General features: G+C 40.6%; 1 protein-coding gene across 7 annotated transcripts in view; it reads right to left on the bottom strand.

Annotated features, from left to right (window-relative positions):
* The window catches only part of VPS13D (vacuolar protein sorting 13 homolog D), a 284,215-nt gene that overhangs the window by 207,214 nt on the left and 52,251 nt on the right, over positions 1-24,750 (bottom strand). For all 7 annotated transcript variants that reach the window (XM_031664499.1, XM_031664502.1, XM_031664496.1 and 4 more), the window contains 6 exons: positions 22,322-23,353; positions 18,101-18,191; positions 15,578-15,704; positions 12,950-13,130; positions 6,891-7,073; positions 1,641-1,863 (listed from right to left, as the gene is read on the bottom strand). In XM_031664499.1, coding sequence (XP_031520359.1) covers positions 1,641-1,863; positions 6,891-7,073; positions 12,950-13,130; positions 15,578-15,704; positions 18,101-18,191; positions 22,322-23,353 — 1,837 coding nt within the window. The remainder of the gene's footprint in view (positions 1-1,640; positions 1,864-6,890; positions 7,074-12,949; positions 13,131-15,577; positions 15,705-18,100; positions 18,192-22,321; positions 23,354-24,750) is intronic.

Raw genomic sequence — 24,750 nt, 5'->3', positions numbered from 1 at the left:
AGACTGGCAAGCAGTATCATGTTCAGTTACAATTCGGTTCTGGAGTCAGACTGCCAAAATTCATAGTCCAATTCTTCCAATACTATCTACATAACCTTGGGCAAGTCAGATTACCCAATCTCTGCGAGCCTTTGCCTCTTCATCTGTGAAATGGGGGTAGATCACGAGGTCAGGAGATCGAGACCATCCTGGCTAACAAGGTGAAACCCCATCTCCACTAAAAAACACAAAAAAATTAGCCAGGCATGGTGGCAGGCGCCTGTAGTCCCAGTTACTCGGGAGGCTGAGGCAGGAGACTGGCGTGAACCCAGTGGGTGGAGCTTGCAGTGAGCCAAGATGGCACCACTGCACTCCAGTCTGGGCGACAGAGTGAGACTCCGTCTCAAAACAAAACAAAAAAAACCCTACAGGAGTGTAATGTGAACAAAATAATTAATGCAAATAATGCACCACAATGTTTGGCACATAGTGTTTCACAACTACTACTATGGTGATGAAAATTATTTTGTTGAATGATCAACATAATTAAAACCACTTTCCTGTCACCTATAGGACTATAAGGTACCAGAGAGAGCTAACAATTCCTCAAATCTATGTAACAAGACACTCAGCAGCCTCTCTCAACTAGTGTCCTGCATCTTGCAAAGTCCCAACACACTGGACTGATCTTTGCAGCTCATATTCTGCCTCCCTCTCTAGCAGCTCAGAGCAGCTCCCACTTATCGGGTGCATCATTCATCCAGAACACATTTAACAACAGAAAAGAGGCCGGGCATGGGGGCTCATGCCTGTAACCCCAGCACTTTGGGAGGCTAAGGCAGGAGGATGACTTGAGCTCGGGAGTTTAAGTCCCAGCCTGGGAAACATGGTGAAACCCCGTCCGTGCAAAAAACGCAAAAAAAAAAAAAAAAAAAAAAAAAAAAAATTAGCTGGGTGTGATGACGCATGCCTGTAGTCCCAGCTACTCAGGAGGCTGAGGTGGGAGGATCGCTTGAGTTCAGGAGGTCAGTGCTGCAGTGAGCCATGATTACAACACTGCACTCTAGTCTGGGAAACAGTGAGAGACCCTGTCTCAAGGGGAAAAAAAAATACAGAAAACCAGAAAAGCCTCCAAAATAATGCTCTCATTTGGAATGACTAATTCTTATAGTGGAGAGAAGAACACCAATAACCAGATGGTTCATGTCTTTTAAACACTGCTACAGCATTTCTGTTGTTGCCTAATTTACACTAACATTTTTTAATGTGTTCTTTTATACTTTTTAGAATTCGTGGCTTGCAAGGACAGTGTCTGGGTAGTGGCTTGCAAGGATGCAGGACTCTTTCTACTTATACTATCACTAGCTGGTGGCAACTATTTTCACCTATAAGAAAAAAGTCCTAATAGACTATCTAAAAATCGCTTTAATTACACTGTATCTTGTTAATTTAACCCTACTGTAGAAGTCATCCAATGATAAATTGACACCGAAAACTCTTAAACCTTCTAAAGCAAAATCAAAATCTCATCACCGTTAAAAGAAATGCTATCTCTTCATTAACATCTGCTTGAACACAATGTGCGCCCCCCCACTCAGGTTCCTGAACAGTCCTGTGAATTTCCCCACCTTCAGTATTACGCGGCTTTTCTCCTCTTTTACCTGGACTACTGGACACTTGGCCAACAGACAGTGTGGGCTGCGGCCCTCGCTGCTTGGTGGAGGTACTGGGCACAAACTCACTCTTCAGGCTTCCCAGGCTCATTCCAGCAAGAGGCATCATGAACTGCCCCTGGGAATGGGTTCCCCTGGGCTCCTCCGTGCTTGTCGTTTTTCTCAGACTGTGTTTGGGAGTACCTGTTGGGGAAGCTGAAGGCACAGATTCCTGGGAAGAAACAAAATAAAACTAGAATGCAGGAAATGGGAAGCGGGGAGCACTGGTGGTGGGACTCTATCTTTAATATCTCCAAAGTCCTATCCCAGTCCCCAGCGTCTTCAAAGACTCTAATAGTTGCACTTCCCTCGGCCTCCCAGATCCCATAAACAAGAGGCTACCAGGATCATGACATTTACTGCCACAAAAAATTATCAGCAGAGATGTTATACATAGTTCAATACTTGCTGAAAACTTCTGCAGGAAGATACCATCTCTTGGCTCAAGAGCAAATGTGAAGATGCCAATTGCTTCAAGTGGTTTAATCGAGGTCAAATGCAGCAAAAGCAAGTCTCCCAGCTATATGATAGCTTGTTGCTTTGCTGTTGGGGAGGGGCATATTGTTCTAAGAAAAGACATCTAATGACAACATGGCTCCAATGTGTTTGTACTTTCTAGACGTCCCCCCTCACAGGTTTACATTTCCCATCTAAGTAACTGGAAATGAAAACAAAATGGAAAACAAAAGAGGTCAGCCATTCCTATGATGTTTCTGCTCAAGGGCATACAAATTAAGAAGGCTAACAGAGAAGAAAATAGATTCAGTAATTCTATTGAAAATACTACCCTTCTTACACACTTAGTACCTTCATTCAGTTAATTGCTAACAGAGGAAAATCTATTTCACCAGAACAATTCAATAATTGACTTAAGCTTCCCAGGGCTTCTTCATGGAGGCCTCAGAGCTACATGTCTGCGTGGCTCCCATAGCATCATGGTTCCCATCATGCCATTCTCAAATGCATCTGAGAGGAGAGGAAGGATGGCTCTCCCTCTAGGGCTGCCTTTTATGTTGACTCCTCTCAGCTTTGGAAAAGAATACAAAAATACTGCTCCCTTTCACAGTTCTCTCAAGTAGTAATTACAAGTAAAAGAAACTAGTTCTTGCTTTCTGCAATTTTTTTTTTTTTTTTTTTGCAAGGCAGATTACTAGGTAAATGTCATTATTCAAGTATTTCAACATTAAAACCTTTCCCTCTCACTTAGTTTATTTAAACTCTGTAAAGTGTTTGTTGCCCTTTCATTTGATTCATCTCTACATCCTCTCTGTAGTTGGTTTAAATAAATCAGTGGTTTGAGAAGATTAACCCAAAGCTTTTGAAAGACTTTGACTTAGAAATTGTGGTTTAAGCATAAGCTATGGTTGAGAAAAATGAAATAAAAGCATATGCAAAAAAACTCAATCTTGTACTCATTAAGACATGGATTTATGTAAAACAATTCCAAACACACAGGAGTCATGGAACTCAAGGGCAAACAACCCCTCTCCAAGCTTTGATTTCAGGATTATTTCCTGTTCTTTAACCACTGGAATGCATATTAGACAAACCTCACACATGCAAATGTATTCAAGGGCAAATGCCAATACAAAATGATGGATGGTGAAGAAGGTAATTATTCACTTCATATAGACTGTAATCAATTATATTTAACTGTATACATGGGGAGGTAAACTTCACAGATGTGTTTATCTGGTTACAAATACTTGAACAAGCGACACACTCCAAACAACCCTTATGGAATTCTACAGAACAATCACTGGTACCTAGTAAGACAGTTTTTCCAAGATTTAAGGATATAAAATAAGATCACCAAGAAAGTACTAGTGAGGGCTAAAAAAAAAAAAGAAATTCTTCTTAATGGGCCTTAAGAACAACTTCTTTACACAGTAGGAAAGTAATTCAAACACTAAAATAAATAAATAAATAAATAAATAAGTTAATAAGCAGGCTTTCTCAAGTAATGAGACATTTTAAAGGGTTAGTTTTCCTTTTCTTTTTTAAGCATGTGAATGTGAATTGACTGCTGAATCCCATAAGGTTTTTCAGAATAGTCAGGTTGCAAAAAAAGCACATTATACCTTGAAGAAAAAGCGATCCTTGTATGCACTGCCACTTAAAATCAAATCCTCAAAAACAAATACAGGGAAATTTTTTTCATTAAAACACTACAAACTCTGTGCTATTATCTGGCTTAAAAAATAGGAACCCTTTTGCAAAAATTTCTTAAGTATTTTGGCAATTCTCCTGCCAAGGCTAACTTCAGGGTCTGCTGGTAAACCCATATATAGATATATCTGATAAGGAAATTCAGTCCATTACCTTTTTAGGAAGGACAAAGAAACAAAAATGATCCTGGTAAACTTGGTCACACATTCTGGCTAGAACTGATTTCCTCCTAAAAATTTTAGTATGGCCTCAAAGTAAACATTTACCACAAACACAGCTATGCACTGCATAATGCCATTTCAGTCAACTACAGACCACATATACTATGATGGTCTCATAAGATTATAATGCAGTAGTTTTTTATCTTTTCTATATTTAGATATGTTCAGATACACAAATACTTACGATGGTGTTACAACTACCTACAGTATTCAGCACAGTACTGTGCTGTACAGGTTTGTAGTCCAGGAGCAACAGGCTACACCATAGAGCCTAGGTGTGCAGTATGCTAAGCCATTTCAGTTTGTGTAAGGACACTACAACGATCACACAGCAAGGAAATCACCTAAGGATGCACCATTCTCCCAAGTAGCTCCCTGTAGCTAAGGGACCATGACTGTATTTGGTCTTAGTCCCTGACACAAGAGCTTGTAAGACCCTTGGAATCTCCAGAGTGATAAAATGTCCTTGTGTATGTTAATGAGATAACTGGTGGCTAAAAGCCCCTAAATAGCTTTAGAATGGGGGTTGCTGGAAGTACGGGCAACGTGATTAGAGGGATGGAACTTTCAGTTTTAGTGCCCAGACCTCCAGAGACAGCAGCGGGGCTAGAGATTGAGCCTACTCAAAATTGGCCAATGATTTATTTAATTATACCCATGTAATGGGGACGCCATTAAAAGCCTAAACAATAGGGTCCAGAGAGCTATCAGGTTGGTGAATACATCCACAGTCCAGGAGATGGAGCACCCCAATTCCATGGCACAGAAGCTCCTGTGTTCGGGAAGCTACGAGATCTCGCCCTACTCACCTCTTCATCTGGCTGTATCCTTTATTACAGCCTTCATACTAAACCAGTAAATGTGTTCCCCTGAGTTCTATGAGCCACTACAGCAAATTACTGAACCTCAGGAGGCATTGTGGGAACCCCAAGTTTATAGCTAGTCCATCAGACGTACAGGAGACCTGGACTTGTGATTGGTGTCTGAGTGGGGAGCAGTCTTTAGGGACCTGTGGGGTCTTACCCTAACTCCAAGTGGTTAGTGTCATAATTAAATTATAGACCAGTTGGTATCTTCACAGTTGGAAAATGGTTAGTATGGGGGAAAATCCAACTCATTTGGTGTCAGAAGCATTAGGAGCTGTTTCCTTTTATGTAAAGAGCACAGCACTGGCTGATATGTAATAAGCATTCAGCAAATGGCAGCTATTTTTGGCAGTTTTAAAATCTTACAATCAAATCTTACATACATCTCAAAGGCCATCTCTCTCCCTATGTTATTAGCTATTATACTAAAAATAGGCATAAGTAGCTGGGAATTTTAGTAAGTGCTTTCCTCACACAGTAAAGTGAGTTTGCAAGGAATAAGCAAATAGACTGAAGAGCTGCTGTGGAAACCAGCAAGGAATGATGAAAACACATACCAGGAATGACAAGGCCTCATCTCTGGTTCCAGAAATGTCACTCAGTCTCCTCAAATGCAAAAATGGATGAAGGGGGACTAATCAGACCATCTAAAAGGTCCTCTCAGCTTTAAGGGTCTGTGAATTACTAGGGGTTTCCATTTTTATTGTTTATTCTCAAAGAATCCTAGTTTCCCCTAACGTAAAACACAAATAACAACAGTCCTCATCCTAATTACCTCCAAACACTATTCCGAGAAATGGACAAGTCACAGCCATAAAAAAGAATGAAATCATGTCCTTTGCAGCAACATGGATGGAGCTGGAAGCCATAATCCTAAGCAAATTAATGTAGAACAGAAGAGCAAATGCGGCCGGGCATGGTGGCTCACGCCTGTAATCCCAGCACTTTGGGAAGCCGAGGCAGGTGGATAACCTGAGGTCAGGAGTTTGAGACCTGCCTGGCAAACATGGTGGAACCCCGTCTCTACTAAAAATATAAAAACTCAGTGGGTGTGGTGGTGGGCACCTGTAGTCTCAGCTACTTGGGAGGCTAAAGCAGGAGAATTGCTTAAACCCAGGAGACGGAGGACGCAGTGAGCTGACATGGTGCCACTGCACTCCAGCCTTGGCAACAGAGTGAGACTCTGTCTCAAAAAGAAAAAAAGAAAAAAAAAAGAAAATGCCCCATGTTCATGTTCTCACTTGTAAGTGGGAGCTAAACATTTGAGTATTCATGGATGGACATAAATATGAGAACAACAGATACCCTCCTGAGGTTCTATAATTTGCTAAGAGAGCTCACAAAACTCAGGAAAACACATTTACTTGTTTAACATCAATTAGAGCAGGGTTGGGGGGTGGTGGGAATGGGTCAGAAAACTACCTATTGGGTACTATGCTCACTATCTGGGTGCAATATACCCATCTAACAAACCTGCACATATACCCCCTGTATCTAAAATAAAAGTTGAAAAAAAAAGGTGCCACAGTAACTTAAAACTGAAAAGCAATATACCGTATGTTATTATTAAGACATTTTTAAATGGCTTCAAGTAAACCATAGGCCAATCACGTCCTGTGAAAAAAGCCACAGAGTCTAAAACATTCATATTATAGAAGGAATGCTTTTATATAAAGAAAGCATTATAAATAGATGGAAGGTTGATTCCACTGGTTTGTTTGCTAAAACAGCTTACTACCTACAGTTACTAAGAGTTACAATTTACACTACCTCAATTCATAAGGTTAATGGAAACGTCAATAAAATGTCCAAAAAAAATTCTTCAAGCCACATACCCTACAAAAGTAATAGCAATTACGGATCATCTTACAGCAGCATACAAATTTTTCCATTAGTGATCAAATACTAGCTGAACAGAAAAGGAAATGGATATTGATGCTCACCTTATCTTGTAGGGAAAATGTGCCAGGAAAACCAGCAAACAGAAACTTATTTTTGACTTTCAACTTCCCCAAATTTGCTACAATCAGATTATTTGATCTGGAACTTTCTGGGATCAGAAGAACGGGAGCACCAGCTTCAATATCCAGGAGAACCCGTGAACAGCGCTGAGCTTGATCTCTCACCTGAAAGAGGAAGGAAAATTGGCTCAGAGGATAATTAATTCCCTAATTTCACCACCAAATAACCTCAGATTCCCAAAAGTTTCATGAGTTTATAAAATAATTAAAATTATACAGAGCACATTCTCTGACCACCATGGAGTTAAATTAGAAATCAGTAACAAGATAATGGAAAATCCCCAAATATTTGGAAAATAAACTACACACTTCTAAATAACCCCTAGGTCAGAAGAAATCACAAGGGAAATAGAAAAATATTTTCACTAAAATAAGAAAGACATAATACATTAAAATTTGTGGCATACACTTAAAACAATGCTTAGAGAAAAATGTACACCATTACTTTAGAAAGCAATAAAGACTTAAAAATCAGAAATTGAAAGCTTCCACTTTAAGCAGCTGGAAAAACAAAAGCAAATTAAACCTGAAGTAGAAGGAAGAAAATAAAAAGCATAAGTCAATGATATAGGAAACCGACAATTAGAGAAAAATCAATTAAACATTTTATAGACTATGACTGCACCCAAAAACCACAGAACATATATATATGTGTATATATGTGTGTGTCTGTGTGTGTATATATGTGTGTGTGTATATATATATATATTTTTTTTTTTGAGACAGAGTCTTGCTGTGTTGCCCAGGCTGGAGTGCAGTGGCACAATCTCAGCTCACTGCAACCACCCCCTCCCGGGCTCAAGTGAGATTCTCCTGCCTCGGCCTCTCGAGTAGCTGGGATTACAGGCACGCGCCACAACGCCCCGCTGTCTTTTGTATTTTTAGGAGAGACGGGGTTTCACCAGGTTGGCCAGGCTGGTCTCAAACTCCTGGCCTCATGTGATCCATCCATCTCGGCCTCCCAAAGTGCTGGGATTACAGGTGTGAGCGTGCCCAGCCCACAATACACATTCTTTAGAAGAACAGGTGGTCTATTGGCTGAGAGTATGCCTCAGACATAATATAGGCCTGAATAAGTTAGTTATTTTAAAAGATAAAACTAATAAACCCCTAGCCACTTGTTAGCTTGGTTATCTTGGTTAAGTCGTTAAAGTCTCTGTACCTCAGTTTCCTTATCTATAAAATGGGAATAATAATAAGCCTAAGCCCTACCTCAAAGAGGTGTAGGGATTAAATGAGACAATACACCCAAAAACTGAGGTGAAAATGTAACAGCTATTATTACCACATCAACACCATATCTTTTCAGTCCTTTTTTCCTCTACACACAGCTACGTATTTTTGTATATACAGGCATCCTGACTAGCGCTTACATCTTTAACATGCATTCGGTTATACGTTAATGGAAAAAACTCTGAATCATAGGCCAGGTGACTGGGGCTAAAAAGGTTAACAATGTTTCCCTCAGTTATAAAATAGAAAAGGAACAGCTGGTGTGATGGCTCAGCCTGTAATCCCAGCAGCACTTTGGGAGAGCCGAGCCAGAGAGGGAAGGATCCTGAGATCCAGAAGACCCGAGACCATCTAGCTAACACAGTGAAACCCTGCCTCTACTAAAAAAAAAAATACAAAAACTAGCCGGTGAGGTGGCGAGTAGCCTGTAGTCCCAGCTGGGAGGCTGAGGCAGAGGGAATGCGTAAGCCGGGGCCCGGAGGCTTGCAGTGAGCTGAGATCCGGCCACTGCACTCCAGCCTGGGCGACAGAGACTCAGATCTCAAAAAAAAAAAAAAAAAAAAATGAAAGGAACACATCTGCTGACCACTGCCTCATTAGGTATTATCATAACTAATTATCTTTTTTTCCTTGATTATATCCTCCCACTGAAATATAAACTCCATGAAGGCAATGACCTTGTCTTTCTTGTTTTCCACGCTGTTCCTAGCATCTGGCAAGCTGCATGACACATTCATTCCTAAATTACAGAAGAAATGAACAAACAGGGTTGTCGTAAGGATCAAATGAGATAATGTGAGGAAAGCACTTTGAAAACTCCAAAGCATCATTAATATAAACAGTTATTGCCAAAAGTACAGGCTACTTATTTCTGCTACCTCCATATTCCTACTATAACTGAATCAAGGGAAGAATAGTAAGAAAAATAACTCCCTGTTGGTCATATAGCTTATGGCAGCAAAACCTATACTCAAGATATTTGTCCCAAGATTTCTAAGGGTGCAGTGTTACGTTACAACACCAGTTGCTAGGTGAATGAAGAAGTGTAACAAATATAAGAGGTTATATGTAAAGTGGAAGCCATAGGAAAACTGCATCATACTTCTGGGGTAAAACATACGGGAAATCATTTATATTTGGCCAAATTATCTCGTACAACTGATACTCTTATCATTTCAAACATTAAGAATAAAAAGAAATTCAAAGTCCCACTGAATCATGATTTACAGACCTCAGAAAATGTAGGAATAAAAAGTCAACTACATGTCAAAAACACGTGTCACCAATACAAGGTGAAAGAAATTTAAATTTCAAACAAAATAGCCTCTTATCAGCAAATAAAAGTAGATCTTAGCTCATATAAACCTAATTCAAACAGCTAGAATTAAAGATTCTTGAGAAGATAAGCTTTTTTTCAAAGCCTACATATTGAACAATGTTCAAAATAGAAAGACATTCCTTTAACCTCCTACTTGTCTTATATAATTTCATAAAGCAAAACTTGAGACTTATTGTTCAACTCTGCTTAACCCAGGAAGTTAAACCCAATTACTCAGTAACGTACAAGTATCTCATTTCCTAACCCAAATGATTCAGCACCATAAGACTTACTACTGTTTCAACCACACATGTAAAAATAACTGTTTTAAATGCACATAACAATTCTAACAGAAAATATTTAGCAGAGTTGTATTGAGAGTCACAAAAATGTTCATAACTTTGATAAAACAGTACCATTTATAGGAATCAATACTATAAACATAATTCAAAAAGTGAAAAAAAACTTCACTTCTGTAAAGAGATTCACAGAAGCATTAGTCATAATGAAAAGCTGAAAGCAATTTAAATGTTAAAAATAGGAAAATGGTTAAACTAATAGATTATATAGTTGCTATACAGGATATCTATGAAAAATGCAAAGCAAGATAGAAAAAGACTCAAAAAAGCTAGGAAAAATAGCTGGATTCTAAAAGTGCATGTATAAAATCAGTGTGTTTGACATACTTGATACTCTGTATGCTATTTCTAAATCTAAATTTTATAAAAGCATATGCAGACCACAAATGTAGTATCATTTTATATCAAATAAAAAGTCGGACAATAAGAGTGTTGGCAAAGATATGAATTAAAAGAAATTATTATACACTGCTGATGGGAGACTATCACTGAGACAGCGGTTTTGGAAAACGATCTGGCTTTATCTAGTGAAGATAAATGTGCGCACATCCTATGGCTCAGTAATTCCACTGCCAGGTATCTCAGAAATCAGAGAAAGTCTCAAGTATGTGCACCAGGACTCACTGTACACAAGAGCTAAACACTGTAAACAACCCAAATGTTCCAAAGGAAAATGGATAAATCATTTATACACAGAATGAAATGCAATGGTGAAAATAAATGCTATTGTAGGTAACTATGAATGAATCTTACCAACACACTAAGTGGGGCAAAAAGCAAGTCACAGAACGTTAAATACGGTTTAATGCCATTCTTATAGAGATCACAAGCAAAGCAAAAGATATGGTTTAGGAATTTTGTCTTTTTAATTTTGAAGGATCTTATAGACCCAAAAATCATCAGAGTGGTTACCTGAGGAGTTGACAGGGGAACAGGGAAACAGAATAGGGAAGGAACACAGCATATGCAGGCAGCTATCTTCCTGACGTTCTAATTTTCAGTTTAGAGGCGGGTTCACAGATGTTCATCTTATTATTATACTCTGTAACATATAGACATGCTACAGATAATCTTTCATAGGTATAAAACACTCAAATATTTTTTTTAGTTTTTAAAGAAAGAAAAAAAGGTTATATATTTCCATGAGTAAATTCATAGAAAAATGTATTAAAAAAAAAAACAACAGAAACAAATTAAAACATGCTATAGTGCAGAGATACTAGCATGATTCTTTTTTCTAGACTTTCTATCATTTGATTATGCTGCTTTTCTATTTTTAAAAATGCATTCTCTGGAAGATCCACAGGAAACTGACAGTACTTGTTGCTTCCAGGGAGAGAAACTAGATGGTTGGAGAAAAGTAACTGAGGGGACTTTTCCCCAAACGCCCTTTTTCACTTTGCTACTGTACCAAATCAATATCTAACACAGTCAAACATTTTTTATTTAAATTAAAATGTAATGTTTAAAAATGCTGCCACTATAAAGACAGTATCTATTTATTAAATTATAATATTTTGCCTATTTTTATTTTTATTTTTATTTTTTTTGAGTCATGGTCTGGCTCTGTCACCCAGGCTGGAGTGCAGGTGGCATGATCTCAGCTCACTGCAGCCTCCACCTCCTGAGCTCAAGCCATCCTCCCACCTCAGCCTCTCAAGTACCTAGGACTAAGGCACATGCCTCACCACGCCTGGCTAATTTCTGTATTTTTTTGTACGGAGTTCCACCATGTTGCCCAGGCTGGTCTCAAACTCCTGAGTTCAAGTGATTTGCCCGTCTCGACCCCCAAAGTGCTGGGATTACAGGTGTAAGCCACCACGCCCGGCCATAAAGTTTTTTTAAAAAAGGAGAAATAACACGTTTTTACAAAAGTACATTGTTATTTTCTGTGGTTCCCAAACTGCACTGAGACACCACAGGGTGGTGAAGGCTTGGAGCTGCCAGGACTTTTTTTTTTTGAGATGGAGTCTTGCTCTGTCACCAGACTGGAGTGCAGTGGCGCCATCTCGGCTCACTCCAACATCCGCCTCCCAGGTTCAAGTGATTCTCCTGCCTCAGGCTCCCAAGTAGCTGGGACTACAGGCAGGCGCCACCACGACCAGCTAATTTTTGTATTTTAGTAGAGACGGGGTTTCGCCATGTTGGCCAGGATGGTCTCGATCTCTGGACCTCGTGATCTGCCCGCCTCGGCCTCCCAAAGTGCTAGGATTATAGGTGTGAGCCACCACGCCCGGCTGCCAGGACATTTTAAATTTTTGAAGGAAAAACAACATCTGCCAGACACTGCACTAACTAGTAGCTTGTGGTAGCTAGCATTCAATAATAGATCATTCTATACTCCTTTCAGTAAGGTCTCACCTTTGCGAAGCTAGGTCTTCAGCGGTTGCTGTGATAAAAAGCAAGTACCATAAGAAGATAAATGTGGACAGGAAGTAAGGGTTGTAATGTCCAACCTGACTCCAAGTTTGAGAAGTTATGCAATACCTAAGAGGCACATACCTCCTACCAGTCATTGTGGTTATTTAAGAATGAAATCAAATATTATTCTTTCCATTTATGTGTTACTATTTTTTCAAATACCTACTAAGCTGTTAGGACGTTGTACTTGTCACGTTGTTTAGACTTACTTACTTTGTAAATGGGAATACCTTTAGGTGCTTCCTTTGGCCTAGAATGTGCCATGAATAAACTACCAGGACCCCACGGGTGCCACGAACTCAGTTTGGAACTTCTGATCTATTGTATTTAGAAAAAACCTACCACTTTCCAAGAGAAACATCCCCACTGAAGTCCTAAAAGGGACCAGAAGTCGTAGTGTTCTTTGTAAATCTCCCTTATCTTTTTTCTTTCAGAAAGTGAAAGCTAAACTTTGGAGGTAATTTAAGTGAGATACAATAAATAAGGAATAAAGCTCTCCAATTACGCAAAGATTTCTGCAGCTAATCTACATGGAGAACATATTAGCAAGGATAAATTACCTTTACTCTTCCAGATTTATCTCTAGAGGCCTAAAAGTTCTACTGATCAGTCAAACTGGAAAAGCAGCTTAGAGGGCCCAGGCTACCTACCGTCTGCCCCTCAATAGCAGCTCGCTGGCGCCCTAAGACATCTTGCAGCTGAGTGAAATGCTGAATGAAGGCCACCACCTCCGCCTGGAAACGCTGAGTATGCACGTACTGCACAGAGGCCATCCGGAGGCTCACGCGAATGTCGTGTTCTCTCCGGAGCAGAGGGTCAGGCCGCCCGTACCTAAGAATTAGGATAAAAGTGTGACTCAGATCACAGCAAGACACAAGTTAGTATTTCAAGAAAACTCAGGTTGGTTGAGGGGCTTCCCTAAAAACAGCTTTAATTATTAAATGGAAATCCAAAATTAGGCTTTACAAAGCAAACTCTAATAATTACTCCCTTTGTAAGCTTCCATGACGGGATAAAGGTGTGATAGCCAGGAGTAGAAACAGGTGGACAGCTCTAGCACTGAGGTCACTCAGAGGCCACCTGAGGTTCTGACCTTTCTCCCTGCCCCTTTTCCCTGCCCTGAAAGTAAGTATGCCTGCTCACCATGTTCCTGGCAAAGACTGCGAGGATACGAGCGTGAAAAACAATAAAAATAAGGCCATGAATTAATAGGTAAAGAAAATTAGGCATCGGATTCCATGTTTCTTGGAAAAACTGTCTTCTGGAGGCAGAAAGACATCCTTCTACTTCAGCTGAATGTAAGTCAAAGAGTTCTGGAATCTATAGTCAAAGATAAATTAGCAGACTTCTCAAATTGTTCTGAATTTAATGCAGCATGGTGCCATAAAAATATTAAATAGGACACAGTCAACCAACATGGCTGAGTACTTATTTTGGGCTAGGTGGAAAATTAAGAATTTTCCAGTAATTATCTGATTTATTTTAGAGTCATGACACCGAGGTACATAATACAAACAAATCCATTCTCAGCAGGGTATAATATAACCCCCCTAAAAATGAAAAGTCCTCGGACATCTTCTTGAAACAGTTCTTCTCAACCTTGGTTGAACATCAGCATGTTATTTAAAAAAAAAAAAAAAGACTGGCCAGGCACGGTGGCTCACGCCTGTAATCCCAACACTTTGGAGGCCGAGGCAGGTAGATCACCTGAGTTCAGGAGTTTGAGACCAGCCTGGGCAACATGGTGAAACCCTATCTCTAACAAAAATACAAAAAATTAGCTGGGTGTGGTGGCACATGCCTGTGGTCACAGCTACACGGAAGGCTGAGGTGGGAGAATCACTTGAGCCTGGGAGGCAGAGGTTGCACTGAGGTGAGATCACACTACTGCACTCCACTCCGGGTGACAGAGAGAGACTTCATCTCAAAAAAAAAAAGAGAGACTAAGCATGGCCCTAGACCAATTAAATCAGAATATGCAGAGGCAGACCTGAACATCTATATTTTCTAATACCTCTTAGATTAAAAAAAAAAGAGAAAGAAAAAAAGGTTGAAAACCACCATTTTAAACTCCCTATTTTCTGAGAAAAGAATTCTTTTTTTTTTTTTTGTGAGATGGAGTTTCGCTCTTGTCACCCAGGCTGAAGTGCAGTGGTGCAACCTCCACCCCCCAGGTTCAAGCTATTCTCCTGCCTCAGCCTCCTGACTAGCTGGGATTACAGGTACCCGCCACCACACTCAGCTAATTTTTATATTTTTGGTAGAGACAGCGTTTCACCATGTTGGCCAGGCTGGTCTCAAACTCCTGACCTCAGGTGATCTGCCCGCCTCAGCCTCCCAAAGTGCTGGGATTACAGGCGTGAGCCACCATGCCCGGCCCTGAGAAAATAATTATTTAATAACCAGACAGGCCTAAAGATTCCTTTCTAAAATCTAACATAGAAACAATTCAATATAGATCATGTTTATAAATAAAAATGCATAATGAACTCCTATCATCAACAACCTTCTGAGGCTGAAATCATTCCACAACTTTTAGAGCTACATGGAAGCTCAGAAATGTTCTAATGATCCAGTCCCCTTTATAGATAGAAAAACTGCTGCATGAAGACTACGTGACTTGTCTCAGGACACACAGCAAGTTCATGGAAAACCGGCCTGAGAGCCAAGGGCTATCAGGAATCAGAATTATTCAATCAAACCCTATCTGGGGGGTGTGTGTGGGTGTGGGTGTGGGTGTGGGTGTGGGGGTGTGTGTGTGTGTGTGTGTGTGTTGAGACAAGGCCTCCCTCCGTTATCCAGGCTGGAGTGCAGTAGCACAATCATGGCTCACTACAGCCTCCAACTCTTGGGATCAAAGAATCCTCCCACCTCAGCCTCTCAAATAGCTAGAACTACAGTTGCATACCACCACACCCAGATGGTTTTCTTCTTCTATAGAGACAGCGTCTCCCTATGTTGCCCAGGGTGGTCTCAAACTCCTGGCTTCAAGCAATCCATCTGCCTTGGCCTCCCAAAGAGCTTAGATTACGGTGTGACCCACCGCACCTAACTCATACCCCCCATCTGTTTACGAAGTTTTAAGTAGCCCACTTCAACACAGATCCATTTTAATGAAATTTAAAGTCAGGAAGAACTCCTCATAACCATAACTTTTCAATTTCACCTCTAAGAAGGTAAAATTCTTTAAAAGTTTTCTTCATTGTCTAGCCAACAAGAATCTGAAACAGTAAGTATTATGATAAAATATTAAGTCAGAAAAAGATTGAGATTTTTACTTAAAAGTCTGGAAGATGAGTGCTTCTTCACCACTGGTAGTGAACCGTTCTCTGTAGAACTCTCCATGGGATGTGAGGTCACTTAGAGACAGACTCCCAATGCTGCCCTGTAAGGCCAGGTCTCCCTCTAAGGATGATAAAGTTAGAACACGTTACTATGTATCTTTTTTGTCACACAACTTAAATATGTCTGGAACAAAAGCTGTTATACACATGCCTCAGATTTTTCACTTTGTAATCAAACATCAAAAGCAAATTTTCATATTCCAATATACCCAGAAAAATATTTTTTACAATATTTAAAACAAAGTTTCAATGCAAAAAGAGAAGAAAAGAAAAAGTCTCAATGCAGAAGTCCAAAGGGGACTGAAATAATATGGCAACATTACACATTTAAAAGATAAAACCTTTATAAATACAGACAGAAACTTGAGGCTTTCTGAGATGAGACCCCTAACTAGAATTAAACATCATTAGCTCTATTAATTATACTCTGGATAAAAGAATAAAGGAGGAAATGTCAGAAACACGTCAGGTATTCAAGCAACATTAAGTGTGTTTCACTGTGATTTAATGAAAGACCAAAATTAATGAGATAGACAGATACCGAAGACACAGATTTGAAACTACTCTGTATATAAGTGAAGTTTCTGGAAGGTGAAAAGAAGAAAGAAGAGGTGACTGAAACATGTACAATTAGAATGTGAACACATAATGAGTCATTATTAACACTGTATGGATACTAAAAAGGAATATTCTGAACTGTTGTCTCTGTAAAACAAAATTTATTATCATAATTATCGTTATAAAACAATTACTAACGTATATTTGGCATGATAGTTCAGCTCCCAATGAATCAAAGACACAGTTTTTTGGTTTTTTTTTTTTGAGACAGGGTCTCACTCTGTCACCCAGGCTATAGTGCAGTGGCACAATCGTGGCTCCCTGCAGCCTTGACCTTCCAGACTCAAGCAATCCAACTACTTCAGACTCCTGAGTAGCTGGGACTACAGGCACTGGCCACCACAACCGGTTAATTTTCACTATTTTTTGTAGAGATGAGGTCTCACTATGTTGCCCAGGCTTGTCTCAAACTCCTGACCTCAGACAATCCTCCCACCTCAGCCTCCCAAAGCGCTGGGATTACAGGCGTGAGCCACCATGCCCAGCCACATACTTATTTTAGATACCTGATATCTTCTAACAAAAATACCCAAGCTTTTACCAATCTTAAAGGCCATTAACAGGAATACGCTGTTAAAAAAAAAAAAAAAAAAAGAGCCAATCTCCTCTAAGAAGCTTTTCTAAAATAATTGTACAAGGCATGAAACTTCAGCCTCAGTTCATTCCCTCCCCAAAAGACATTCTTGTTTTTACTACAGCATCAACATGTGAGCTTTGTAATCTTCAATAATTAGAGAAGGAAAAATGTTTTACTTCACACTTTATAAATCTCCACTATTTAGGCTGGGCACAGCGGCTCACGCCTGTAATCCCAGCACTCTGGGAGGCCAAAGTGGATGGATGGCTTGAGCCCAGCAGTTTGAAACCAGTCTGGCCAACATGGTGAAACCCTGTCTCTATAGTTTAAAAAAATAAGTTAAAATATTATTTTTTAAAAATCCTATTTAGGACCTGATGTAGTTGATCACTTGTATTCGACTAAGAATTTTAACCTATAAAGTCCCATTAGAGAGAATGCTGGCCAGGTGCTGTGGCTCACACCTGTAATCCCAGCACTTTGGGAGGCAGAGGCAGGAAAATCACTTGAGGCCAGGAGTTCGAAACCAGCCTGGCCAACATGGTGAAACGCTGTCTCTACCAAAAATACAAAAATTAGCCGGTCATGGTGGCATGCACCTGTAATTCCAGCTATTTGGAAGGCTGAGGCATGAGAATCGCTTGAATCCAGGAGGCAGAGTCTGCAGCAAGCCAAGATTGCACCACTGCACTCAAGCCTGAGCGACCAAGCGAGACCTTGCCTCAAAAACACAGAATAAAGAATGCCAGCTTTGCTACAGTATCTCCTGCATAATACCATCACCTCTACTGGTAGCTCCCCCCAATTTATGACTCTAGATGCAGTCATATCCTCTGGTTTCCCAGAGACAGCCCTGTTGTATGCCTGTTTTCCAGGTGTAATTATATTAATGATGTCCCCTTTAACTCTCAAAAATATCTCAATTTGAACAAAAAAAAGTTATATGGGCACCCTAGAGTTTGTTGAAAACACAGACACCAGGGCTCCATCCCAACTCAATCAGATTCTTGAGAAGGAGATGAGAGACAGGAGCAGGGAAGAGGTTGTGCCAACACCTGCACTTTTAACAAGCTATCCAGATGATTCTGATCCATAAGCTAGCATTTGGGAAACCACCAACATGAATCCTGGCCAGACTAGTAACCACAATCAAGCCACTGCCACACCTTACTCAGCGCATGAGGAAAATCAATTTGTGATCACAATGTTCAAATGTTGACCAGATTTTGCAAGTTTGCTTCCCTCCGCCCCCCACCACTTACCAATCATTTCCAGGTGTGCTACTAATTTGGACACATTTGCTTTGGCAAGCTCACTTGTGGTCTTATTCAGCACTAGAGAAAGTGAATGAACCTAGGAACAGACAAGATAAAGCAAGGCCAATATTACTGGGGACAAAAGGTATCTTTCAGGAAAACAGAAGAACAATCAAAGAATACACAGAAAGGCTTGGGAAATTTGAAGGTAATGCTTTTAATGATGCCAATTTCACGTCATCTTTCTTAAACCAGACAAACCACGACCTGAGGACAGGGCAGAGACTGGACAGTCTAAATTTCAGTTTCTGTGGTGCCTTCTCTATGTTTGCCTTGTCTATTTTCTGTTCATGAGATGCTTTACATTATAAAAACAATTTTTCTCATTTTGGCATTCATCATTAATATTGTACAATTCTACAGTAACTCAAACAGATCCATTAAATCTCATTTTAAGAAGTTTTTCAAAACAAAATGATAAATATGATTTAGAATCCTATTTACTACCTTTGAACAAATATTTAATAGAAGCCCACCATTAACCAACTGAGACTTCTCCTAGAAGCCATAATCAAATATTTTCTTTCCTAGGGACAACTATAAATAGAAGAAAAAATCCTCTGTCTTGGGAGTAGCATTCTTTGTTACAAATAAATTTCATAATGCAATATTGTAATTGCAACTATTAAAAAGATCTTATATGTCTAGGATTTGTTGACTCGGTTCTCAACAATCTTTTTTGCTTTGAGTAACATCACAGGGGACAAAACATTGATGGAAGAGAAGGAGTGAGGAAAAGACTGACAGCAGATTTAATCTTCAATGCACACCCACCACTTCCTAACAGCAGGGACCGTGCCTTCACCCCCTTGTCTTCACTCAGGAAATGTCTGGTGCATGAATAATCAGGAGGAAAAAAAGATGGGAAAAGAAAAAAAGGATGTAATAGAAGGAAAGGAAGAAGGAAAATCATTTATAGAAGAAGACAGGGAAAAAGCAGTGGGTTATTATAGTTGGAGCAATGACTTTGTGGGGGGAACTCCAGTTCCCTTGCAGTATGATTTCTCACACAGATACAGAAGGAATCGCAAGGCAAGATCATCACGGGGGAATTAAAAACCTCTAGTCAGCTGGATGCAGTGCTCACACCTGTAATCCCAGCACTCTGGGGGGCAGAGGCAGGAGGATCACTTGAGGTCAGGAGTTCAAGACCAGCCTGGCCAACATGGTGAAACCCCGTCTCTCCTAAAAATAGAAAAACTAGCTGGGGATGGTGGCAGGCGTCTGTAATTCCAGCTATTTGGAAGGCAGAGGCACAAGAATCGCTTGAACCCAGGAGGCAGAGGTTGCAGTGGGCCAAGATCACACCACTGCATTCCAGCCTGGACAATAGGGCAAGACTCTCTCTCAAAAAAACAAAATAAAAATAATGAAAACCTCTAGTCATTTAATTGTACCGAAAGAACATGTACGCTGGGTCTAAAAATGCTTTGTTTGGAGGAATCCAACCATCACCAGCACCTGAACCAGCTCTTCACTTGAATCTTAGTGTCACTAACGAATGATGATCAGATGCTGTCTGCCTCCTGCCTCAATGCAACAGGAAGCACTCAGCAGCCCCTCTGGCGTGTTCTTACCCCAAGCTGAACTGAATCTGATGGGGTCTCTAGAGCTAATATCCACTGGTTAAAATAGAGGATAAAAGAAGTCAAACAGTCAAACAAGAAAACACATAAACCTAAAGATGAGGAGAAACTCATGCATCGTTTTATTTAATTCTCCTTATTTTGTAAATGTGAAAACTTTGGCTTGCAAAAGCACAGTATTCTACTGAATTATAGAGACCAACAGAATAGACAGGCAAGAAGTTTCTTAAACCATTCACTACTCTACAATCCACCAATAAAAGCGCATTTTTGAGACAATCAGAGAATCTGATTATGGACTGGTATTAGAAAATACCAAGAAATTCTTGTTAGTTGGATGTGACAATGCATTGTGGTATGTCCATTGTTTTTTTTAGAAATAAATACTGAAGTATGTAGCGATGAAATGATACATCTGGAATTTGCTTTAAAATACTTCAGCAGGCTGAGCGCGGTGGCTCACTCCTGTAATCCCAGCACTTTGGGAGACTGAGGCAGGTAGATCACTTGAGGTCAGGAGTTTGACAGCAGCCTGGCCAACACGACAAAACTCTGTCTCTACTAAAACTACAAAATTAGCCGGGCATGGTGGTGCGCGCCTGTAATCCCAGCTACTCGGAGGACTGAGGCAGGAGAATCACTCGAACCCAAGAGGCAGAGGTTGCCGTGAGCCAAGATCATGCCTCTCCACTCCAGCCTGGGCAACAGCGCGAGACTCCATCTCAAAATAAATAAATAAGTAAATAAATAAATAAAATACTTCAGCAAAGAAAAAAGGCATAAAGTAAATGTGATGAATTACAGGGACTGGGCAAATGGGGGTTCATTATACTGTTTCTCTGTGACATATCTGAATTTTTTCACAATAAAAATGTTTTTCAAAAATTCTTATTTTAAAAAATGCATTGTTGAGGGACACTTATCCAGTCCTGTTCTCTTGTAGAACCAGCCACATCAATCAAGGCAAAGCCCTCTGGGAGCACTGCATATTCAACACCAAAGAGTTCCTGACACAGATCATCACAGGCACTGCAAAAATACAGTTCCAGGTACAGACACATAAAGCCCAAAGGAATGGCTAACACCTCTCCAGGTTCCATCCACCTTGCTAAACCCAGGGTACCAGAGGACTCGAAGTACTGCAAAGTCATTCATTTACCAGACACTGAACAAGAAACGTAAGCTGGTCCTTTCCCATCTCTCCCCTGAGATGTCTTCCATTTCGAGAGGAATGAGGCTTACTATCAGCTAGGGAAATAAGAAAACGGCATCTGGATAAAATGTGATTCTCCTCCCTGACTTCTCCCCAGCAGTAAGTGCAAGTCCACACATGCTAAGACATGTGGATGAAGAACATCCTTGAGGCACACAAATGTTACCAGCCACGGCCAGGGTTCCAGGGCTCTGGACGGGTGCTAGTGACAACAGGCCTATGTGCCCTCAAATGGGCTATTCAGGTTAACTGCTTTCACATCCTGCTGTTCCATCACACAGAGCAGAACAGCCTTAAACTCAAATGCTGTCTTTTTCATGTTTTTTTTTTTCCTTAATAGTTACAACATGAGTATCAAGGACAAGTTATAAGTCTGATAATCCATGTAATATAAAGATAATAACGGCTACCACTCATTGAATCCTTACTGTGTGCCACACACTGTGTGGAGGGCCTTACAACAACCCTATGACGGGGGCGCCACTGAACATCCTCAGTTTATTGATAAAAAAATTAAGGGCAAAAGAGGCTAAGCGGTTGGCCCCAGACCACATCGCTACATGGGTACAGTGAAAGTACTAGGACTCAAACTCAGGCAGTCCAACTTTTGAGACTATTCTTTTTTTTTTTTTTGAGACGGAGTCTCGCTCTGTCACCCAGGCTGGAGTGCAGGGATGCGATCTCGGCTCACTGTAAGCTCCGCTGCCCGGGTTCATGACATTCTCCTGCCTCAGCCTCCCAAGTAGCTGGGACTACAGGCGCCCGCACCACGCCCAGCTAATTTTTTTGTATTTTTTAGTAGAGACGCGGTTTCACCGTGTTAGCCAGGATGGTCTCGATCTCCAGACCTTGTGATCCGCCTGCCTCGGCCTCCCAAAGTGCTGGGATTACAGGCGTGAGCCACCGTGCCCGGGCGAGACCGTTATTAACAGTTATGCTGTTGCTCTCAATGAAAGCAAATAATGTTCTGAGAGAAAGGGGACAGTAACAAAAGCCACGCTTTAAAGTTGCTATTACAGACTACACACTTTGCTAGGTGTCTTCCACACATCACCTCATTTAGTCATCTTAGACGATGGAAGATGAGGAAACTACGGTTCAGAGAAGCAAAGCAACTCCTCTGATTTATACAGCTCAAAGAAAAGGCAAGATTCTTAAATCACTTACTTTCCCTCCTCCAGATGGATTTACAGTAAAACCTTTCCCAAAATATTAACGTCTACCTTTTGTAACAAACACCTAGAAGACTAGATAGCTCCCCTGCCAACAAGAGCTATTTTCCAAAGTAAATGTAAAATACTTGCATTTAAATCAACAAGCGCAAATCCATTTTTAGAGCTTAAGGCAGCCAAAGGGAACTGAGGATACCTTGAGATCCAGCTTGGTGTTCACTGGATCCTGAAGTCCAGAATCCATGGAGGCGTGTGGCTCCGACTTCACGTTGTGTAGAATGCCCTCAGGAGGCAGCCTCATGGCGTGGTTGTCTGCAGTGGAGCCGATTCCAAAAAAGTCCAGTATCACCACCCAGGTTTGCAGTGTGATCAGCACATCCAAGCAATTAAAATCAACATCAATGCTCCGGTTAACTCGATTGTAACTGGAAGAGAATTCGGGATGTTTCTTATCTACCAAGAATATGTTGATGTGGACTAAGGAATCATCAAATTTACTCTTTCCAGCAAGTATCTTGGGCTCATCCGCTGTTGGAGAAGGAGGTGGGGTCAAGGGATAGTCCTTGTCTTGGACTTCCTTTTGCTTTTTCCGGGATGCAGAGGTGGGTCTTTGATACAATTGGAAGACATTAGGAGCTTCTTCCATGTGGGAAGGGAGAGACCGAGGCATATCGGGATATTCCACGTTGGACACTGAGGGGCAAGACTGAGAAAGGTATTCTTTTTGTGCTAAAGTAGATGGCTTAGGAGCTCCTCGAGACACCATCAGGTTCTTATATTTAGAATCTGGATTTTTCTCCAGTAAGTCCTCCATCAGCAAAGAATGCAGGGCAATCTGAATAGATAAAGTCTGGGGATGGTCTTTACTGAATTCTACCTCAAAGTCCTGAAACTTTAAGCTCACAAGACCTTGGGCCCCCAAAGTCAGATCTCCACTTAGCTGAACCTGAAGCTCCGATATACAAAAGGTGGCTTGAATCTGAGTAAAGGATTTGACTTCCTTCACTGACAATGACTTCTGAGAGGTGTTAGAAAGGCTGGAGTGGCTGAACAATCCATTCTCCTTCCTTTCAACAGAAGATTCTCCACAGGTACTGAGTGGAGGCAGAGGAGAATCAGGGCAAGGGGAAGAGGTAGCACTGGCTGGATACTTATTCAGATCTTCACTGTACACGAGATTGTCCAGCGTTTGTAAAACCTGCTCATATACATGCTTGGCTAACACCACCTGTATTGAAAAGAGAAAAATTCAGTTACGCTACTACTATTATTAAATGCACATAAATGTAATGCCCATAAATGTTTACAGTTGCTATTTATGGGTTCCTACATGATTCCTACATGAGGCTGTAAGTTAGCTGATAGCAAAGACTATCTCTCTTTTCTGTCCTCAGCTCTTTTTGCCCCACTTCTATTCACGAGACCCTCCCTCAGTACCCTACACAATAATCTACATATAATAAGAGTTCAGTAAGTACTGTGGATTATGCCTGAATCAACGAAGTCACTTTTTCTGACCCCACAAAAATGAATGCAGAAACTGAAGAGCATTGACAAAAGTCTGGTGTGGAGACACTACAGAATTGAGAAACAAGGTTCATGGTTCTAAAACTGGCTGATCATCTCTAGTTAGTTAACAGTCAATGTTTAGGACTGGTAGTACTTTTTAGAAAAAAATCATGATGATCCATGATTAGTTATCTTTCCTTTCTCTTTTGCTTCATTTTTAATTACAATTTCTTATTAAAAATGTTTTCAGCCAGACACAGTGGCTCACGTCTGTAATCCCAGGCCTTTGAGAGGCCAAGGCGGGCGGACTGTGTGAGCCCAGGAGTTCAAGACTAGCTTGGGCTACATGGTGAAACTCTGTCTCTACAAAAAAATACAAAATTAGCAGGGTGTGGTGGCACAGGCCTGTAGTCCCAGCTACTCGGGAGGCAGAGATGGGAGGATCACTTGAGCCCAGGAGGTGCAGGACACAGTGAGCTGAGATCATGCCACTGCAATCCAGCCTGGGCCACAGAGCAAGACCCTGTCTCAAAAAAAAAAAAAAAAAAAAAAAAAACTTTTTTCAGACAAGATTTTTATTTAATGAAGGGTAATTTTTAACAGAGGAATTCCAACCAATAGATACAGAACTAATGACGGAATTAGAAAAAGTGACCATTTTGTAACCCCCAATTAAATAATGTGTGCCATCAAAGTTCATTAGTGGAATAAAATATTATGTGAATGACTGACAGGGAATTTTGCAATGGTAAAATCAAAGCTCTTGCCACTTAAATACAATTATCCACTTTAATATCAATAAGAAAGAAAAAAGACATAATTATGTACCTCCTGATATAAAGTAATACGAAGTATATGGCACCACCTACGTGAAGTGTACCCCCTAACCCCCCTGCCAAAAAAGAAACCTGAATCCAGTCAAACACATAGAACTAAACTTGTTCTATAGATTTTACAGGAAATATGGGGGAGGACAAGTTAAGTGGCACATGAACAGCCAAATTTAGAAAGCGGGGACATTCTACAGGACAACTGACTTAGTTCCACAACAAAATATGACATGGGGGGACAACAAAGAGAGGGAAACTAGATGAACAGAGACCTACACGATGTATC

The sequence above is a fragment of the Papio anubis genome, chromosome 1 (assembly GCF_008728515.1).
Source record: "Papio anubis isolate 15944 chromosome 1, Panubis1.0, whole genome shotgun sequence".
Lineage (NCBI taxonomy): Eukaryota > Metazoa > Chordata > Mammalia > Primates > Cercopithecidae > Papio > Papio anubis.
The sequence above is the reverse complement of the archived record's forward strand: the minus strand, read 5'-3'. Positions and strand labels throughout refer to the sequence as shown.